The sequence below is a fragment of the Saimiri boliviensis genome, chromosome 13, assembly GCF_048565385.1.
Source record: "Saimiri boliviensis isolate mSaiBol1 chromosome 13, mSaiBol1.pri, whole genome shotgun sequence".
NCBI lineage: Eukaryota > Metazoa > Chordata > Mammalia > Primates > Cebidae > Saimiri > Saimiri boliviensis.
This window is the reverse complement of record NC_133461.1, coordinates 73742009-73760960: the sequence shown is the minus strand read 5'-3', so window position 1 is coordinate 73760960 and position 18952 is coordinate 73742009. Positions and strand designations below refer to the sequence as shown.

The following is an 18952-nucleotide window of genomic DNA, read 5'->3' as shown; positions in this document are numbered from 1 at the left end:
CTTGGTGTGAAGGGCTCAACCCAGAGGGTTTTCAATTACTGTTTTTGTTTTCATTGTTGTTGGGGGTGGGGGAGTGGGACCAACCGAGCCTGATCACCTGGCTCCCTGACTCAGTCTTTTCTTTTATTTTTTAAGTTGAATGACCCCACATTCCAGTCGCTTGTTGAAAAGGGGCTGGGATCTCCCGTGCTGCGACTCACTGAATTGGCTCAAACAGCGGCGCTGGCTCCGGGCAGATTTTTTGCCTAGGAATCTCCTGGCCTGATTTGCTATTTCAGATGAATGGGCAACTCTGCCGTCTCAGGGCTCTGCTCGCCAGCTAAGAGGGCTCCCAGACCAGTGGCTTTTGTACGGAGAACCACAGCAACAGGGCGTGATCACAGCAGCCGCGCCGGCCGAATCAGCCCCGCGGGGGCCAAAGCAGCCACACCGGCCGGGACTGTGGCGCTGGCGACCCCTCTGCCTGGGTATCTCCTGGTCTGTGGGCAATAAAAATTCGTCTGGAAATGCGGCGTCCACTCACCCTCTGCACTTTCACTGGGAGCTGAAGTCCTGAGCGTTCTTAGGCGGCCATCTTCCTGCAGGCACCCCTAATTTTTGTATTTTTAGTAGAGACAGGGTTTCACCATGTTGGCCAGGCTGATCTTGAATTCCTGACCTGGTGATCTGCCCGCCTCGGCCTCCCAAAGTGCATGGATTGGCCATCTTTTTATTTTCAACATATTTTTATCATAAGGTTAAAGTGTGTCTCCTGCAGACAGCATATAATTGGAACTTGTTTTTCTTATCCACTCTGTCAATTTCTGCCCTTTCGTTAGATCAGTTCACATTAGATGCTATGATCGGGATAGCTGAAATTACCTCTGCCATTTTGCCTTTTATTTTCTATGCCTCATGTCTTATTTCTCTAGTCCTCCTTCACTGCTTTCCCTTACATTATCATTTCTAGTTTAAGATTTTAATTATTTTAATGATTTTCTTCACTACACTTTGGACTTATTTTCTAAGTGGTTGCTATAGAGCTTACCATCTATAGCTTATTATAATTTACTTCAACTTACCAGTGAGATATTTTGCTATATATAGTTCTATTACCTCTTCTCCCATTTTGTAATATTACTGACATACATGTTACATCTGTGTTACAAACCAGTAATGCATTTTTTATAATTATTATTGTAATTATTTTAAATATTCTAAGGAAGCTCAAAAAAAGGGCAAGCAAGTATGTATTTATAGTTTAATCTGTGATTTATTATGTTTCTCCACATTTCTTCCTGTAAGTTCTCATATGGTGTTATTTCTTTATTTCACTACAGCGTGCTTCTCATTCACTTCTTATTATCAAACATATTACATTATGTTACAGGCCTAACAATAAAATTACATATATGTAGTTTTTGCTGGAGTGCAATGGCGCGATCTCGGCTCACCGCAACCTCCATCTCCTGGGTTCAGGCAATTCTCCTGCCCCAGCCTCCTGAGTAGCTGGGATTACAGGCACGCACCACCATGCCCAGCTAATTTTTTTGTATTTTTAGTAGAGATGGGGTTTCACCATGTTGACCAGGATGGTCTCGATCTCTTGACCTCGTGATCCACCCACCTCAGCCTCCCAAAGTGCTGGGATTACAGGCTTGAGCTACCGCGCCCGGCCTGCAGTTGCTTTTAAATAAGAAAAAAGATGCAGTTATTTGTCTTTTATAATTACTTATAATTATCTTTACTGGCAATCTTTGGTTATTTTGGATTTCTGTTAGGTGTCACTTGCTTTCAGCCTGAAGAGCTTCCTCCAGGATTTATTTTAAGGTGGGTTGGCTAGCAACAGATTCTGTTTTTATTTTTCTGAGAATGTTTCTATTTAATCTTCATTTTTGTAGATCAGTCTATTTGTCCTTTTAATTCTGCTAATTTTTGTTTCATATACTTCGGTGGTCTGTTATTAGGTGCAAAAATATTTATAATGGCTATGTCTTTTGCTGTATTAAACTTTTTAATTGATATATAATGCCTACTTTGTCTCTTGTAACTTTTTGATTTAAATTCTGTTTTGTCTTCTGTTAATACGGCCACCCCAGCTCATTTTGATTACTATTTGTATGAAATATCTTTTTCCATCCTTTCACTTTTGTGTCTTTGGACCTAACATGAGTCTCTTATAGGTAGCATATAGTTGGGTCTTGTTCTTTTTTTTTTTTTTTTTTTTGAGATGGAGTTTTCCTCTTGTTGCCAAGGCTAGAGTGCAATGGCATGATCTCAGCTCACTGCAACCCTCTCAGGTTCAAATACTTCTCCTGCCTCAGCCTCTGGAGTAGCTGGGATTACAGGTAACTACCACCATGCCCGGCTAATTTTTGTATTTTAGTAGAGACAGGGTTTCACCATGTTGGCCAGACTGGTCTCCACTCCTGACCTCAGGTGATCCACCTGCTTCAGCCTCCCAAAGGGATGGGATTATAGACATGAGCCACCATGCCTGGCTGGGTATTGTTCTTTTTTTTTTTTTTTTAATCCATTCATCCAATCTCTGTCTCTTGATTGGAAAGTTTAATCCAATACATTTAAAGTAATTATTGATAAGGAGGGACCTACTTCTGTCATTTTGCTATTTGTTTTATAAATGTCATAGCTTTTTTTGTCCCTTCCTGCATTAGAATTTTCTTTCTTTCTATCTTTTTTTTTTTCTTTTTCTTTTTCTGCATGCACTTAGGGCATATGCATTCGAATTTTCTTCGGTGTTCAGTGGATTTTGTTATAGTGAAATATTTTAATTCTTTTCTCATTTTCTCTTGTGTATAATTCTATAACTATTTTCTTTGTGGTTACCATGGGGATTACACTTAACATTGTATGGTTATAACGTTGTAATTTAATTTATGTCAGCTTAACTTGAATCCATACAAAAACTCTGTTACCATAACATCCCCTCTCAGTTATTGATGTTTCAAAATTACATCTTCATACGTTGTGTGTCCAAAAATAAAAACTCATAATTCTTTTTAATGCATTAGTCTCTTAAATTATGTAGAAAATATGTGAAGTTACAAACCAAAGTTACAATAATACTAGCCTTTAGACTAATAAAGATTTAGACTAGTAGGTCAAGGTTTTCTGTTTCTTCATTGATATTTCCATTTTGTTCATACATCATTTTCTTGACTTTCTTCATGTCTTCCATTAAAGATGCTTTCTCTATGTCTCCTTAACGCAATTATTTTAACGTTTTTTTTAAATAGGTATGCCACATGGTCTTTGTCAGTGATAGTTGCTTTGGTTTATCTTTTCTCTTTGAATGGGTCATACTTTCCTGTTCGTATGCCTTGTGATTTTTGTTGAAAACTGGACATTTGAATCTCATGATGTGGTAAACCCTGGAAATTAGGTTCTCTCCCCTCTTCAAGGTTTGTTGTTATTTTTGTCTCGTTTTGGCTTTTATGGTGTTAAGCTGTCTCTGTGGCAAGGATTAGCCTGAGGTGTAAATTTAACATATTGGGTCTTTCTGAACCTTCACCCTTCTCTAACTAAGCACAGTGACGTTCTAATTCCCCCTCATATGTGCAATTGTTTTCGAATGCCCTAGTCTTTAATGCCTGGCTCTCAAAAGTGGAAAAAAAGAAAAACGAAGCGGGTGAGAGGAAGACACCAACCATTTAACTTCCTTAGAAGTTGCTTTAGCTAAAGGAGAAGGGGCTTGCAACTGTCCGTGGGGTGGATGTAACAATGGCTGTTCACCTGCGTTTGCATCTCCATGATCAGAGCAGCAATCAGTGATCAGACATTAATCCCGATATTTGGATTTTGGATATTGCCCACCTTGGCTTCCATAAGTCAAGTCACATGCAAGCTGCTTCTGTAGCTTGTACACTACCTGCCATGGGGCTGGGGATGGAAGATGGGTAACTGCCACCAAGCCAAGAGCTGACATTGATCAAAATTAATCACAGTCTGTAATCCAAACCTTACCCCTGCAAGTTGCAAACCTTCAATAGACTCCAGAGTTCCAAAATAGTTACATCAAATTTTGCCAGTCTCATTTAGGCAGTGAGACAGATTTCTGGTGCATCCTACTCTGCCATCTTCCCAGAATCAGATCCCTTTACCTTCATGTTTGAAAGATAATTTAGCTACATACAAGATTCGTCATTGCGTTTTCCCTTCAGCACCTTGAATATGCCATCCACTGCCTTTTGGCCTCCATTTTTTTCTAATGAGAACATCGGCTGTTAATCTTATTGCCCTTGTAACTGGTCATTTTTCTCTTACTGCTTTCAAATTGTTTGTCTTTGTCTTTCAGCATTTTTTACTATTAGGTCTGGGAGATCTCTGCATTTATTCTACATTAAGCTTCTAGAATATGTGCTTTTTCATCAAACGTGAGAAATTTCTAGTCATTACTCTTTCAAATATTTTTTCTGCCCTTCCCCACCCCTCTTCTTCTAGTACTCTCATTATGCATATTTGGTGGGTTTAATGGTGTCCCATATTTCTCTGGGTTTCGGTTCATTTTTCTTCATTTTTTTTTTTTTTTCTGTTTTTCAGATAGCATGATCTGTACCTCAGGTTCACTGATTTTTCTTCTGTCAGCTTGAACTACCGTTGAGCTTCTTTAGTGAATTTTTCATTCTGATATTGCACAACTCCCAAATTTCCATTTAGTTCTTTTCTATCTCCTTGATATTTTCTTTTTGATGAGATACTGTCATCATACCTTCCTTTGCCTCTTTAGGCATAGTTTCCATTAGTTCTTTTGAATGTCCTTATAATGGCTGTTTTTATTAAAATACTTATTAAGTCAGGCCGGGCGCGGTGGCTCAAGCCTATAATCCCAGCACTGTTGGAGGCCGAGGCGGGTGGATCACGAGGTCAAGAGATCGAGACCATCCTGGTCAACAAGGTGAAACCCCGTCTCTACTAAAAAAAAAAAAAAAATACAAAAAGTTAGCTGGGCATGGTGGTGCGTGCCTGTAATCCCAGCTACTCAGGAGGCTGAGACAGGAGAAGTGCCTGAACACAGGAGGCAGAGGTTGCGGTGAGCCAAGATGGCGCCATTGCACTCCAGCCTGGGTAACAAGAGCGAAACTCCGTCTCAAAAACAAACAAACAAACAAACAAAATACTTATTAAGTCTGGCATCTGGGTCCTCTCACACTATTTCTGGTGCAAGCTTTTTCCCCCCCGTGTATGAAACATTTTCCTTTTTCTCTGCATGTCTCATAACTTTTTGTTGAAAACTGGATGTTTTAGATCACATACTGTAGGACGTCTAAACACTGATTCCAGCCACCCACTCACCTTCATTCCCTGAGGCTTGCTGTCATTGCTTGCTCCTTATTTTTGAAACAGGTCTCCCTGTTACCCAGGCGAGAGTGCAGTGGCGTGATCTTGGCTCACTCCAGCCTTGACCTGTCAGACTTATTCATTTGCCCACTGCAGCCTCTTGAGTAGCTGGGACTACAGGCACATGCCACCACACCTAGCTAATTTTTTTTTTTTTTTGGAGACAGAGTCTGGCACTGTTGCCCAGGCTGTAGTGCAGTGGCATGATCTCAGCTCACTGCCACTTCCATATCCTGGGTTCAAGCAATTCTCCTGCTTCAGCTTCCCAAGTAGCTGAGACTACAGGCACGTGCCACGATGTCCAGCTAATTTTTTTGTATTTTTAGTAGAGATGGTGTTTCACCATGTTGACCAGCATGGTCTCTATCTCCTGACCTCGTGATCCATCTGCCTTGGCCTCCCAAAGTGCTGGAATTACAGGCATGAACCACTGTGCCTGGCCATTTTATATATTTATTTATTTATTTATTTTTAAGAGATGGGGTTTCACCATGTTGCCCAGGCTGGTATTAAACTTTTGAGTTAAAGCAATCTTTCATTACTTGGCTGCACCAATTTAGTTAAGTTTATGTCTTCTTCAGTGTGAAGTCTCTAATTTCATTCCTTAAAAGGTGACGCTTTAGGTATCCACAGTCACCAGGTATAACAGTAGTTTCGGTTGGGCCTGGTGGCTCACGCCTATAATCCCAGCACTTTGTGAGGCTGAGGCAGGTGGATCAGAAAGTCAGGAGTTCAAGACCAGCATGGCCAACATGGTGAAACCCCATCTCTATTAAAAACACAAAAATTAGCTGGGCATGGTGGTGCCCACCTGTAATCCCAGCTACTCAGGAGGCTAAGTCAGGAGAATCACTTGAACCTGGGAGGTGGAGGTTGCAGTGAGCCAAGATCACAGCAAGGCACTACAGCCTGGGCTGCAGAACCAGACCGTCTCAAAAAAAAAAAAAAAACAAAACAAAACAGTGTTTTTAGCAGGACTGCCTTTGACTGCTTATTTTCCTGCGTTTGTTGGTATTACACTAGGCTGTTAGCCTCCAATTTCCAGTTGATTGCCCTATTGTTTTTGACAATGCCCTGACACACGAATTGCTCCACAGTGTGATCCTATTAAATTTGGGCCCCTTTGCAGGGGTTATTTTTTGAGGCTAGTTTTTGAAATCTGATCTGACCCCAGGAGGGACTTTCTTAACTGGGTCTTCCTCTGGTGTTCTCTGGTAAATTACTAGCCTACAATTTAGCTGTTGTGAAGCTACTAGCTTCCTCTTTTGCTTATGCTTACCACTCAATTCTCCAGTTTTCAAGAGCATCCTTAGGCTTGAACTTTCCCACACTGTTCTAAATTGTCATTTCCTTTGCAAATAGCTTCAGAGCTCTCTGTTCTTTTTTTTTTTTTTTTGAGACGGAGTTTCCCTCTTGTTACCCAGGCTGGAGTGCAATGGCATGATCTCGGCTCACCACAACCTCCGCCTCCTGGGTTCAGGCAATTCTCCTGCCTCAGCCTCCTGAGTAGCTGGGATTACAGGCACGAGCCACCATGCCCAGCTAATTTTTTGTATTTTTAGTAGAGACGGGGTTTCACCATGTTGACCAGGATGGTCTCAATCTCTTGACCTTGTGATCCACCTGCCTCGGCCTCCCAAAGTGCTGAGATTACAGACTTGAGCGCCCGGCAGCTCTCTGTTCTTATAACCTGCAACTCCCTTGGGAAAATTTTGAGCCATTGCTCTGGAGCTAGGAGTGAGGACAGTGGCCTGCTTCTCTGGGAGTTACATGCCTACTTTATGGGCTCAGTCAAGACAAGGGCCTCTGGTCTTCTTGGATACTTCTCCTGGCATAGAAAATCCACCTTGAGTGAGGTATGGAGAGGGTGATCAAAGACCCTGTGTCTTGGCCTGCTATACCTATGGTAGAGCCTCCACCTTGAGTGGAAGTTGGGGGTAGGGAGTCCCTGATCTTTTGGCTGGACACTCCTGGAATTTAGTCTCTGCAACACAAAGCTAGAAGGACATGAGAATACTGGTGACCAGCCTCTCCCTGGAAGATACCATAGCCCTTGATTGGGAATTGAGGAAGTACCATCTTCTTGATCACATCCAAGAATACTGAGTGGAGCTTCAGAGTAGAACTTCTATAGCACTAAGTTGGGATAGGGGGTTTGGTTAGGGACAAAATGGGTCATAGCCTAAATGCCACACTCAACGTTATTATGGAGATTTAGTAGACTTTCCTCATTTCATTTGCTATATTCCCTTAGGACAATTTGCAGAGACTTTAAATGGTTATTTAAAAAATATTTTTTCTTGCTAGTACACTCTGGAAGTCATTTTTCTATTAAATTCTTGTTTGTATTCTATAGTTTACCTCACCAAAAACTAAAACAATGAAGTTTATTTGTATCCCTTAGGACATTTTAAAAATAAAATTTTTATAGTCTCAAGACATAAAATACTTTGAATTTAAAGAGAACAAATAAAAATTCAACAGATTTTTAATTTAAAAAATATTTATCATTCAGAAAAATCTCAGTAGAATAAAGCTATATGGAAGGTTTAAAAAGACATAGAATTGTAAGAGAACGTTACCTTGAGCAAATTTTTCAATTACTTTTAAGTATAATAGTTTTGCTTATTTCCAAAACACTGTTGTTTCCTCTTCAATCTTTTTCTTTCACGTGAGTGATTGTACTTTAAAACACAAGACTATATAAAATCATAATGCCAAGCAACACTAGTTACCATCAGCCAAGAGCAATGTTCTTCACTTACTGGTCATCCAAATAACAGGAAGAGTAGTAACTAAGCAAGAAAATCTATTCTTTTTCTTTAAATGCTATTCAGAGTGGACTATCTTTTTAAAATTCTGGAACACAAATGGATTTTAAAATATATTATATTGCTTACTCCCAACTTTATAAAAGCTATGTGTTGGGTATGTGTACACATGTATACATATACATGTTGAGGTTCAAGTGATTCTCCTGCCTCAGCCTCCTGAGCAGCTGGGACTACAGGCATTCACTACCACGCCTGGCTAATTTTTGTATTTTTAGTAGAGATGGGGTTTCATTGTATTGGCCAGGCTGGTCTCAAACTCCTGACCTCAGGTGATCTGCCCACCTTTGCCTCCCAAAGTGCTGGGATTACAGACATGAGCCACCACGCCTGGCAACACATGTATACTTTCTTAGTACTAAAAGATGATCACGGAATATTAATGCAAGCTAAAAAGCCCCTATCATGTGAAACTTTCATTTGCCATCACCATTATTATTATACTTCTAAGAAAGAGATCATATAAATTACAGCTGAAAGAAAAAAAATCCCCTCATGTACTTGGATTTCCAAGTACAAAGTTTTGCTATGTTCTTACTGCAACAACAGAATTATTTTTAGTATACATAACTGGTATACAATTAGTAAACATTTAATTTACTCTTTAAAAACTTAAAACTTCAATTGGAATGTGATAAGCCAAGCAGCATTTCAAGTGACCTTTATATCTGCATTATAAGGCGGCATTAAAAGATTGAGACCATATCCCTGTATTTGTGTCAGACTGTTGCGCCATGCCTGAACAGAACCCATTTTTACCTTTACTTGGCAATGTTATAAACAATACAATAGACAATTCAAAAATAAGCACCTGCACCTCAAACTTCTGTTTAACTACTATAAATTATTTAAATGAAAGCAGTTGCTATACATGCTGCTTGCTCAGTTCTCTCCAAATGGGGATTTGTCTGTTGTGAAAAGAAAGTAGCTTGAGGTTAAATAATAATGCTAACATGCTAAGTAATTATGATTTTCATTTTTATAATCTAACCTGGATTCTTCGTTCTGGGACACACACACAGTATTTGTCTTTTGTGTAGAAGAGTATTTAGGTTGAAGGTATATACTTTTCAAGATATTTAGGAATAAACCTAAATATTCCTGAATACTTTCCAGAAATTGCTAGAAAGCTGACATATAAAACCAAACTTCTTGAATACTTTGTATCTCCTAAAAACAGTTATGAGTTCCATGAATAACCTGTAAGAGTCTTCCGATTGATTAGCATTAGTTCTAAATGATGTTATCAGACTATGTAACTTCAAGTAATTTTCTAATCATTATTTCTGTATTTGAGATACTGGTTCTTAAAACATGAAATCTCCATGAATCACAGTGCTATCCACTGGCAGCATGGCAGTGAATTACAATGAAAACCAGTTCTACAAAAGACACTTTGAACGTCATTGTTTCACACCTTTAATACTGTCTTAAAGGGTCTATTACTCTTCAACTATCTTAGTGTACTTTGAAATATAGAAGTAATAATTATCATTGGAACAGTAATTCTAAATCTAAATAGATAACTCCTATAGCAATATTTGTTTACTCAGAACATATTTTCATTTCAAATATATGTAAAATTTCTCACAAAGTCAGAACACAACTCACAGTTTGAACAGAAACCTCAGTGTTTAAATCTCAACATTCAGTAAAATAAACACTACACAGTAGGTTGCTTTTGAATATAAATCACTCATTTAAGTATATGGGATATAATTTCTAACTTGTGTTAAACGTGAAGAAATAATTGTTTTATGTGAAGCCCTGCCCCAAATCAGTCAAGTGCAAGATTATCATATGATACAAATCAAACTCCACTAACACAACACATTTGTCAGAGACTTGAAAGCAGATCTATAACTATAGTTGGGGAACTGAATATCCTAGAAAAAAGCATATCATAGATCAGGCCTCAGTTTTATTACTTCACTGCTAACAATGCCTTACTTTATTTATTGAAGAATGTTTCTTCCACTGAAAATACACTTCTAATTTTATAATGCTAGACAGTAGGAGAAAAACTAGGAGCCCATTTAAAAAAACAAAAAAAAATCCACTCTGATATGTAATGACTCTTTTCTGCTGTGTAGAGAATCAAATTTTTTTTTTCTTTTTAAGTACTGACTTGCCAGTTTATCGTTAATAACTGATTCAGAAAGATAAATGAACTTTGTGACTTTACATATGAGAATATGTACATATACATATATTCTGAGAAGTTATGTCCCATGATCTGACCCATACTTCTGATTTAAAATATAACTAGTTCTCTCAATAAAACAGTATTACGTTTTAAACTTAAATCACCCCTTTACTGCACTGTTCTCATTCTCTTTACTTTTTATTTTTACATTATTTCTATAAATACTAAAAAAAACCAAAAATCTCCAATCTTGAAACCAACTTAGAGGTCTGAGGTTAGCTTATAACTTTTAAAATATTTTGTTAAAATGTAAAAAACCTGAAACTACAAACAAAAATTTTTAATTTTATAGTATATATCGAATTCTTTTTAAAAAAATATTCTGAACTGTTTTTATATAAGTAACAAGTGTTATTTTTTTTTAAATGAAACTCCTCTACAGGCTAGAAGAGGATATGTGGTATTGCCCCATTAGAAATCAATACACATTTCATTTTATTACGCTGGTACTTCGACTATTTCAAAGTAGTCATTTGGTAGAATCACATAACCTCTTTCTGATACGTCGTCTTTCTCTTTCTGGAAGTGAACAACCTCCTTTAATTTTTCAAGCTGCCGTTCTTGCCTTCTACATCGCTGCTGTGCGGTCTTAAGCTTTTTTCTGAGTTTTTCAACTTGCTGTTCTAGCTGATGAATCCTTTTCCGCTGGTGCATTGTATCCTCCACAGTATAGTTGTGGTCACAGAAAACTGAGAGATTAACAGGGGTCTGAAGAGGTGGCATTAGTAATCCAATAGCAGCATCAACCTGGGAAACAGGAGGCGGTAAAGAAGGTGGAGGAAGCTGTTCTTGTGGCTCCAGAAGATCGTCTTTCTAAAACAAAAATACAGAGTATGTTTGAATTTATTACTAAAAAGTTTTTTAAAAAATCTGTGGACTGACTGGACACAGCGGCTCACACATGTAATTCTAGCACTTTGGGAGGAAGTGGCGGGCAGATCACCTGAGGTCAGGAGTTTGAGACCAGCCTGGCCAACATAGCAAAACCCCGTCTCTACTAAAAATATGAAAATTAGCTGGGCGTGGTGGTAGGTGCCTGTAATCACAGCTACTCAGGAGGCTGAGGCAGGAGAATCACTTGAATCCGGGAGGTGGAGGCTGCAGTGAGCCAAGACTGTGCCACTGCACTCCAGCCTGGGTGACAGAGACTCTGTCATAAAAATAAATAAATAAATAAATAAATAAAATAAAATAAAAGCAGCTGTGGAATTTAAGAAATGCCAATTTTTTTTTTTTTTGGGTCAATCAGTGGTATAGAAACGTTCCAAAGAAAGACATTTCAGTTTGAATAAACTTTTCTACCAGAAACAGAAGGACAATGCAAGAAATAAATAAAATGAATAATTAGATCTAATTAAATACTAAGCACTGAGGAGAAAAAATGCTTTGAAACTAAACTGTCACTGATAAAGAAAACCCATAACTTATCAATACATAACTGCTGGTACAGAGTGATTTTTAAATAAGTTACAAAGCTGGACTGAGTTTCTTAGTGTGAGGATATTTATCTTTAATAAACTACATTTTGGGTTTTTCAGAAGTGTATCACTGTTAACTACAAGGTTCCAGGTACATTTATTCTCTTAACACTAACTGAATTTTCAAAATTTTAATCAATGAACACGTTAATTTTATCAACAGAAAGCAACCCAATATTTTAAAACACATATTACCTTGTCATGTGGTTCAGTACAAAGAAATATCGTGGGCACAGCATTCTCTTTCAGTAACTTGTTGTTGCACTCCCTCTTAAAGCAGTCTGGAGTAAAGTGCTCTGAACAAATACTGCTATACTTGGTGGGTTTAAAGTTTTTTCTTCTGACAGCTGCCTCCCATTCTTTACAAAGACTGGGTCGAGTAAGAGGAAACCTAAGAAGAAGGCATAATTCAATTATCTGGCCTGATTTTTAAAAACAAATAAAGGCACCCAAACTTTCCAGTTTAGGAAAGATCTTATATTGGTATTAAAGATGTTACAATGGTATTATGATATTGGATTCAAGATTAGCTTTAGTTATCTATTTATCTCATCTATTTATTTATTTAGAGATGGAGTCTTGCCCTGCTGCCCAGGCTGAAGTGCAGTGTTACAATCTCAACTCACTGCAACCTCCGCCTCCTGGGTTCAAGCAATTCTCTACCTCAGCCTCCTGAGTAGCTGGGATTACAGGTGCCCTCCACCACGCCTGGCTAATTTTTGTATTTTTAGTAGAGACATGGTTTCACTATCTTGGTTAGGTTGGTCTTGAACTCCTGAACTTGTGATCCACCCACCTCCGCCTCCCAAAAGTGCTGGGATTACAGGTGTGAGCCACCGTGCCCAGCCTATGTCATTTATTAATGTTTCACTTTTTTTATACTGAGTTCACCAAAAGGCTCAAATATATACTATAGAATAAATGTGCCTCTGGCTCATGCCTATAATCACAGCACTCTGGGAGGCCAAGGTCCGAGGGACTGCTTGAGTTCAAGAGTTTGAGACTAGCCTGGGCAACATGGCAAAATCCTGTCTCTACAAAAAAAATACAAAAATTAACTGGGCATGGTGGTATGTGGCCAGGTACTCAGGAGGCTGAAATGGGAGGATCACTTGAGTCAGGGAGGTCAAGGCTGCAGTGAGCCAAGATTGTTCCACTGCACTCCAGCTTGGGTGACAGAGTCATACCCTGTCTCAAAAAGAAAAAAATAATCTGTCTTCTTATTTTTTACCAGGAATTTTCTGTGTGCTGCACAGAAAGACAAAGATTGCACATTTGTATCTATGTACTGGGAAAAAGAGGCTTCTATTCTAGTTCTCTTAGTATCAGTCTGACAAATATGAATAGGTTAAATTTGAATTAAATTAAAGGCAGGTAATGATAAAGAGAGAAAAGTATTTTCTAATCAACTGGGATGTCCATCAGGCTCAGGTAAAGGAGGATTAGTGAGAGTTTACATTCATTGTGTTTTACTCTTCCAAGTCAAGGATCTGGTAAATTGCGGGGATTAGGATTAAAAAAAAAAAAACAAAAGGGAAGGACATTTTGAATTTATGTTCCAGTTTCTCTTCCATGTTCGGTATGCTAGAGCCTGACTCTGCTATTAAGAGATCTTTATGAGAGTCCCTTTCCTTTGTACAACATAGCTCTCTCTACTGCTACTATGTAGAAGCTGGGAGAAGTGTTCCTGCTAAAGTATCTCAGCTGGAAATGGCCTCTATAGGTATAAACTATGGTAGCATTCACTGGTAAAATTCGGTATGCAGGGCCTCCTGTCTCAAGGACGATAAATTTACAGCTGTTTGTGATATTCTGTTAAGATCTTTCCCATCTACTCCCAACACTTGCTCTTTTAGATAAGGGATAAGGTGCAGGTTAGCCCTTCTTTTGATTCAATTCACATTTGTTTAACATCGAGCAGAAACACAGTGTTTTTTATTTTGGTTGTTTCTTGGTTTTTGTTGTTTGAGACAGAGTCTCCCTCTGTCACCAAGCTGGAGTGCAGCGCGAGATCTCAGCTCACTGCCACCTCCATATCCCGGGTTCAAGTGATTCCCCTGCCTCAGCCTCCCGAGTAGCTGGGATTACAGGCGTGCGCCACCACTCCCAGCTAATTTTTGTATTTTTAGTAGAGATAGGGTTTTGCCATGTTGGCCAGACTGGTCTCGAACTCCTGACCTCAGGTGATCCGCCCACCTTGGCCTCCCAAAGTGCTGGGATTACAGGCGTGAACCACCGCACCTGGCCAAAAACAGTTACTTCTGACTTGTGAATACCATCCTTAACTAGTTTCCAGTGCCAATGAAACATTTTCCATTTTAGATTCCTTCTGCCATGCCATCAGAAATGTGGGCTGGGGAGCTGCGCATGTAATCCTGTTACCATCGCTGACCTATTCCTACATTTTGAAAGAACATGTTTACAGAAATTCCAATTAAGTCAAGATATAATATTGGGACATCCTGAACGTGTTCTATCCCCTTCAGCAACATCATTACTCTGGAGACCTCTCTATGTTCTACCAGGCGTCCCCAAACTTTTTACACAGGGGGCCAGTTCACTGTCCCTCAGACCATTGGAGGGCCGCCACATGCTGTGCTCCTCTCACTGACCACCAATGAAGGAGGTGCTCCTTCCTGAAGCGCGGCGGGGGGCCGGATAAATGGCCTCAGGGGGCCGCATGCGGCCCGCTGGCTGTGTAGTCTGGGGATGCCTACGACACTCATTTCTATAGGGTCCATCTCACATGATATCTAACATTTAAAAAATGCATGGAAACTCCCCTAGTAAACATAGATGGCCCCACACCAAAATAAATAAATAAATAAAGACTATTTAACATTTTGCTTTTGTAATTATTTACCTAATTATAAAAGATAATTAGCTAATTACCTATGGCTAATTTGTATAGTTTACCCCTGGATCTGATTTCTTAGCTATCATCCGCATATAGTCTTGAGGAATTCTTGCAAAGAAAACTTAACATAAATGTAATTAAAATTCAGCTGAATGAAAATATTATGTCACATTTTACAAGCGTTTGATAGTAATTTCAACTTTGCACGTTTTTCCCATTTTCAAGAGAATATTTTTGATCCTAGCATTCTTAACTGCGCTATCTACTGGATAAAACAGCTCTGAAAGCTGTGGGGAGTTTCCTCCGCAAGGGCTTCCTCCACGCACATGTAAATGCCATGATAAACAAAGGTCAGTGTGAGCCATTTTATTATGATCCATGTTGCAACTGTCCATATTATCATTATTGTGTGCTGAAAAGACAACGACTTATCTTGGCAGTACCTGAAGGCTTCTCCAAAACTTAGGGTCCTTAAAGCTTAGGTCCTAGAGATTGGGGGTAAAAATTCTCCCTGATTTCCCAGACAAAAAATCAACCCTTAATTGCTACGATGCTGGCTTCCCATCCACCGTAAGGGCGGAAAAGGTAGTGATTTCTTCGTTTAAGGGCCTTTGTTTCTATTTCAAATTCACCCCAAAGACGTTATTACACCTGGCTGGTCTGTGCCCCTGGTGGTGGCAAAATGCCCGCCGCCCGAGGGATCGCCCGCGGGCTCCGCAGTCGTCAACCGAGGCCGCGAGCGAGGCCTGCACCCAGGGCCTGCTTCAGAAGCGCAAGAAACGGCCGCCACGGCGACGCGCGCCGAGAACGCGCAGCCGGGCGGCGGTTCCCCACGGGACGCGGTGGGAAACGCCCCGCGCGGCCGGCCCCAGACCCCGCCCGCCCCTCGCGCGGACACGCGCCTGGCTCCGCCCCCGGCCCCGCCGGCCGCGCGCCCCCACCCCGGCTGGGACCGGCCCCACGAGGCGCGCAGGGTCCTCACTTGTGGAAAGAAACGGGCTTGTCCTTGTCGTAGCGGTTCTTGCAGCCGTAGGCGGAGCAGGACTGCACCATCCTTCCGGTCCTCAGGCACTTCACTTCTGCCGCCGCAGAAGGCAGGGGAAGCTGCTTTCAGTGTCGCCGGGCTCGGTTGGACACCCTCGTTTCTTTTGTAGCTTTGGCCAACAGTTACAGTGACGGTGGCCTCCCTCGGAGGTGACTAGTGTGCCCGTTTTGTTGTTTGCATTAGCAGAAGGACCACAGTCATCGCCCGTCTCCCATCTCCAAGATGGCGGAGGCAGCTTCAACCTCACCTATCGCGAGGGGTGCGTCCTACTGTCTCTGATTACTCCGAGGTCAGAGGTAACCTTTCCTGGGAAGCTGACTATTGGCTGAAGCCAGGTGTTTCCGGCGGTGGCTTCGGAGTTGCGGAAGTGGGCGGAGCCCTGAGCTTCCGGCCGGAAGGAAGGGACTGCTTGGAGGAGGTGGTGCGGCAGGAGGCCGGATTCCAGGGGCCACCTCAAACCTCGGGCTCTTCCGTTGGATTAATTGATGTGGAGCTTTCCTGGGGCGGCTTAGAGTAGGAAACAACTGGGGCCTCTTGGAGAGCAGGTGTAAAGCCGAGGTCGTTGTCTGATTCCTCTCATTTTTTTAAAAGGGCGGGCACAGATGGTGTATGAGTAATAAAATTGTGGAACCTTTTCCCAGAATGCTGATCTTTATCCCATTGCCTGTCTCTTCAGGTATCACAAGGCTCTGTGAGAGCCAACGTGACAGGTTTTTAGGAATGAAAAAAGACACACCCACCAAATCATCTCAGTTGCCAAATACAGACGCATTATAATATGTATGTATGTATGTATATATATGTATGTATGCGTGTGTACATATATATATATAAAATTTTAAAATGGAGACTGTCTCCCCACGTTGCCTAGGCCGGTCTGGAACTCAAGCCCAAGGGATCCGGCCTCCCAGTGGCCTGGGATTACAGGAGTGAACCACCAGGCCCTCTCCAGAAGCTTTTATGAAGGGACGTCCATTGCTGTGATTTCCATGTGCTGTGTTGTAAATCGCAAGCTGCTGCAGCAACTTTTCACATCTGAGAGAGACTGTGTCAGAGGGGTTCTAAACTAGAACGACTCTGTTGAGTAAGGCCAGGAAGATGAGGCTGAGACTTGCTGGGCTGCATTCCCGGAAAGTTAGGTATTCCTAGCCTCTAGATGTTTACAGTTAAGGCAACAGATTGATAATGTTTGCTAAACAGACCCGGACTTCCAAGTGTCCGGATATCCTGATATTTTGAAAACAGAAGCATTCCTAATTTTGCTTTAAAGATAATATTGGGTAGGGCGCAGGAGCTCAGGCCTGTAATCCCAGCACTTCGGAAGGTGGAGGTGGGCGGATCACCTGAGGCCAGGAGTTTGAAACCAGCCTGGCCAACATGGTGAAACCCTTCTTGTCTAAAAATACAACAGTTAGCCAAGTGTGGTGGCACATGCCTCAAGTCCCAGCTACTCTGGAGGCCAAGGCAGGAGAATCACTTGATCCTGCCGAGGTTGCTGTGAGCCATGTTTGTGGCACTGCACTCCAGCCTGGGTGACAGAGTGAGACTCTGTCTCATAAAGATGACATTGATTCCTACATAATATAGTAATTAATCATTTATCACACAAACCCTTGTAGCAGAGCACATCGCCCATGATCTTTTTTTATCCTGTATATAAACAAGTGTATCTTTTACTTTCAGGGACACTCTGCTCTCACTGTGGAGTAGCTGTACTTTCACCACTTTATGTTCTTAATAAACTTGCTTTTGCTTTGCACTGTGGACTCGCCCTGAATGCTTTCTTGCGCAAGATCCAAGAACCCTCTCTTGGGGTCTGGATTGGGATTCCTTTCTTGTAACAGTTTTACTTAATTCCCTGCTCCTTTTCTTTACATAGATCTGAGCCAGGCAAACCTGGAGGGCATACTTCTGAGTAATTCCTTGGCCCTTATTCTCTACCTTTCCTGCCCCCTTAAATGTTGGCGTTTCCCCAGGGTTCTGTCCTCTAACTCCTAAACACCTGCTCCTTGAACTAAATCAAATGCCATGATTCTCTCATCTTTTATTTCCTTTGTATATCTGTTCTGCCTTCGGGATTATAATCTGTGAATTATCTGTTCAACAGTTGCCTAAACTAGAAGCCTTGGAATCATCTTGGAGTTTTTTCTCACCCATAAAACCCTTTGATGACTAGGTTAATTTTATAGACTAAATAAATAAAGTCCTCTTAAATCCATCCCTCTGTATGTCTCTTCACTGTTATTATTTTGTGAGAGGGAGTCTTGCTCTGTTGCCCAGGCTGGAATGCAATGGTGCGATCTTGGTTCACGCCGGCCTCCGCCTCCTGGGTTCAAGAGATTCTCCTGCTTCAGCCTCCTGAGTAGCTGGGATTACAGGGACTTACCACCATGGCCAGCTAATTTTTGTATTTTTGTAGAGATGGGTTTTCTCCATGTTGGCCAGGCTGGTCTCAAACTCCTGACCTCAGGTGATCCACCCGCTTCAACCTCCTAACGTGCTGGGATTACGAGTGTGAGCCACTGCACCTGGCCCTCACTGTTCTTTAACTATTTTTATTATTATGTTTAATAGAGATGAGGTCTCACTGTGTTGCCCAAGCTGGTCTCAAATTCCTACGTTTAAGCTATCTGCTGGCCTGAACCTTCCAAAGTCCTGGGACTCCAGGCATGAGCCACTATGCCTGGTCTCCTCACTGTTGTTGATCAAGCCCTCATGGTCTTAACCTTGCAGCAACCCTTCAACTATCCTAGTCTCCAGTTTTACCTCTCTCCATTCTGTCTTCCATAGAAACTGCCACATCCCTGCTCATATCTTTCCAAGGCTACCTGCTGCACTGAATAAAATCCAAACTTCTTATGGTGAGTTATAAAGCTCTTTAGGACCAGGTATTTCTTCCACCATAATTTCCTTCCACTTGTCTTTATCTCTGTTCTAGCTTTATGTCTTAGAGGGCAAGCTCTTTTGTGGCTTCTTTAAATAGGTTGTTTTCTTTGGCTTGAAATGCCCATCACTGACCTGTCTACCCTCAAGATGTGGTGTAATGGCCTGGCACAGTAACTCACACCTGTAATCCCAGCACTTTCAAAGGCCGAGACAGGCGGATCTCGTGAGCCCAGGTGGTCAAGACAAGCCTAGGCAACATAGTGAGACCCTGTCTCTACGAAAAAAAATACAAAAATTAGCCAGGTGTGTTGG

The 18952-nt window shown here is 41.2% G+C and overlaps 1 protein-coding gene across 2 annotated transcripts; it reads right to left on the bottom strand.

Annotated features, from left to right (window-relative positions):
- Positions 1-7822: 7822 nt before the first annotated feature.
- THAP1 (THAP domain containing 1) lies at positions 7823-16017 on the bottom strand. 2 transcript variants are annotated; one of them, XM_039463331.2, is made up of 3 exons: positions 15692-16004; positions 12048-12243; positions 7823-11187 (listed from the first exon to the last, which is right to left on the bottom strand). In XM_039463331.2, the coding sequence occupies exons 1-3, from the start codon at positions 15760-15762 to the stop codon at positions 10813-10815; spliced, it is 642 nt and encodes a 213-aa protein (XP_039319265.1). In that variant the 5' UTR covers positions 15763-16004; the 3' UTR covers positions 7823-10812. The 2 variants fall into 2 exon arrangements, with proteins under 2 accessions (XP_039319265.1, XP_039319266.1); XM_039463332.2 differs by lacking the exon at positions 12048-12243 and having other exon boundaries at positions 15692-16017.
- Between the last annotated feature and the right edge of the window lie 2935 nt (positions 16018-18952).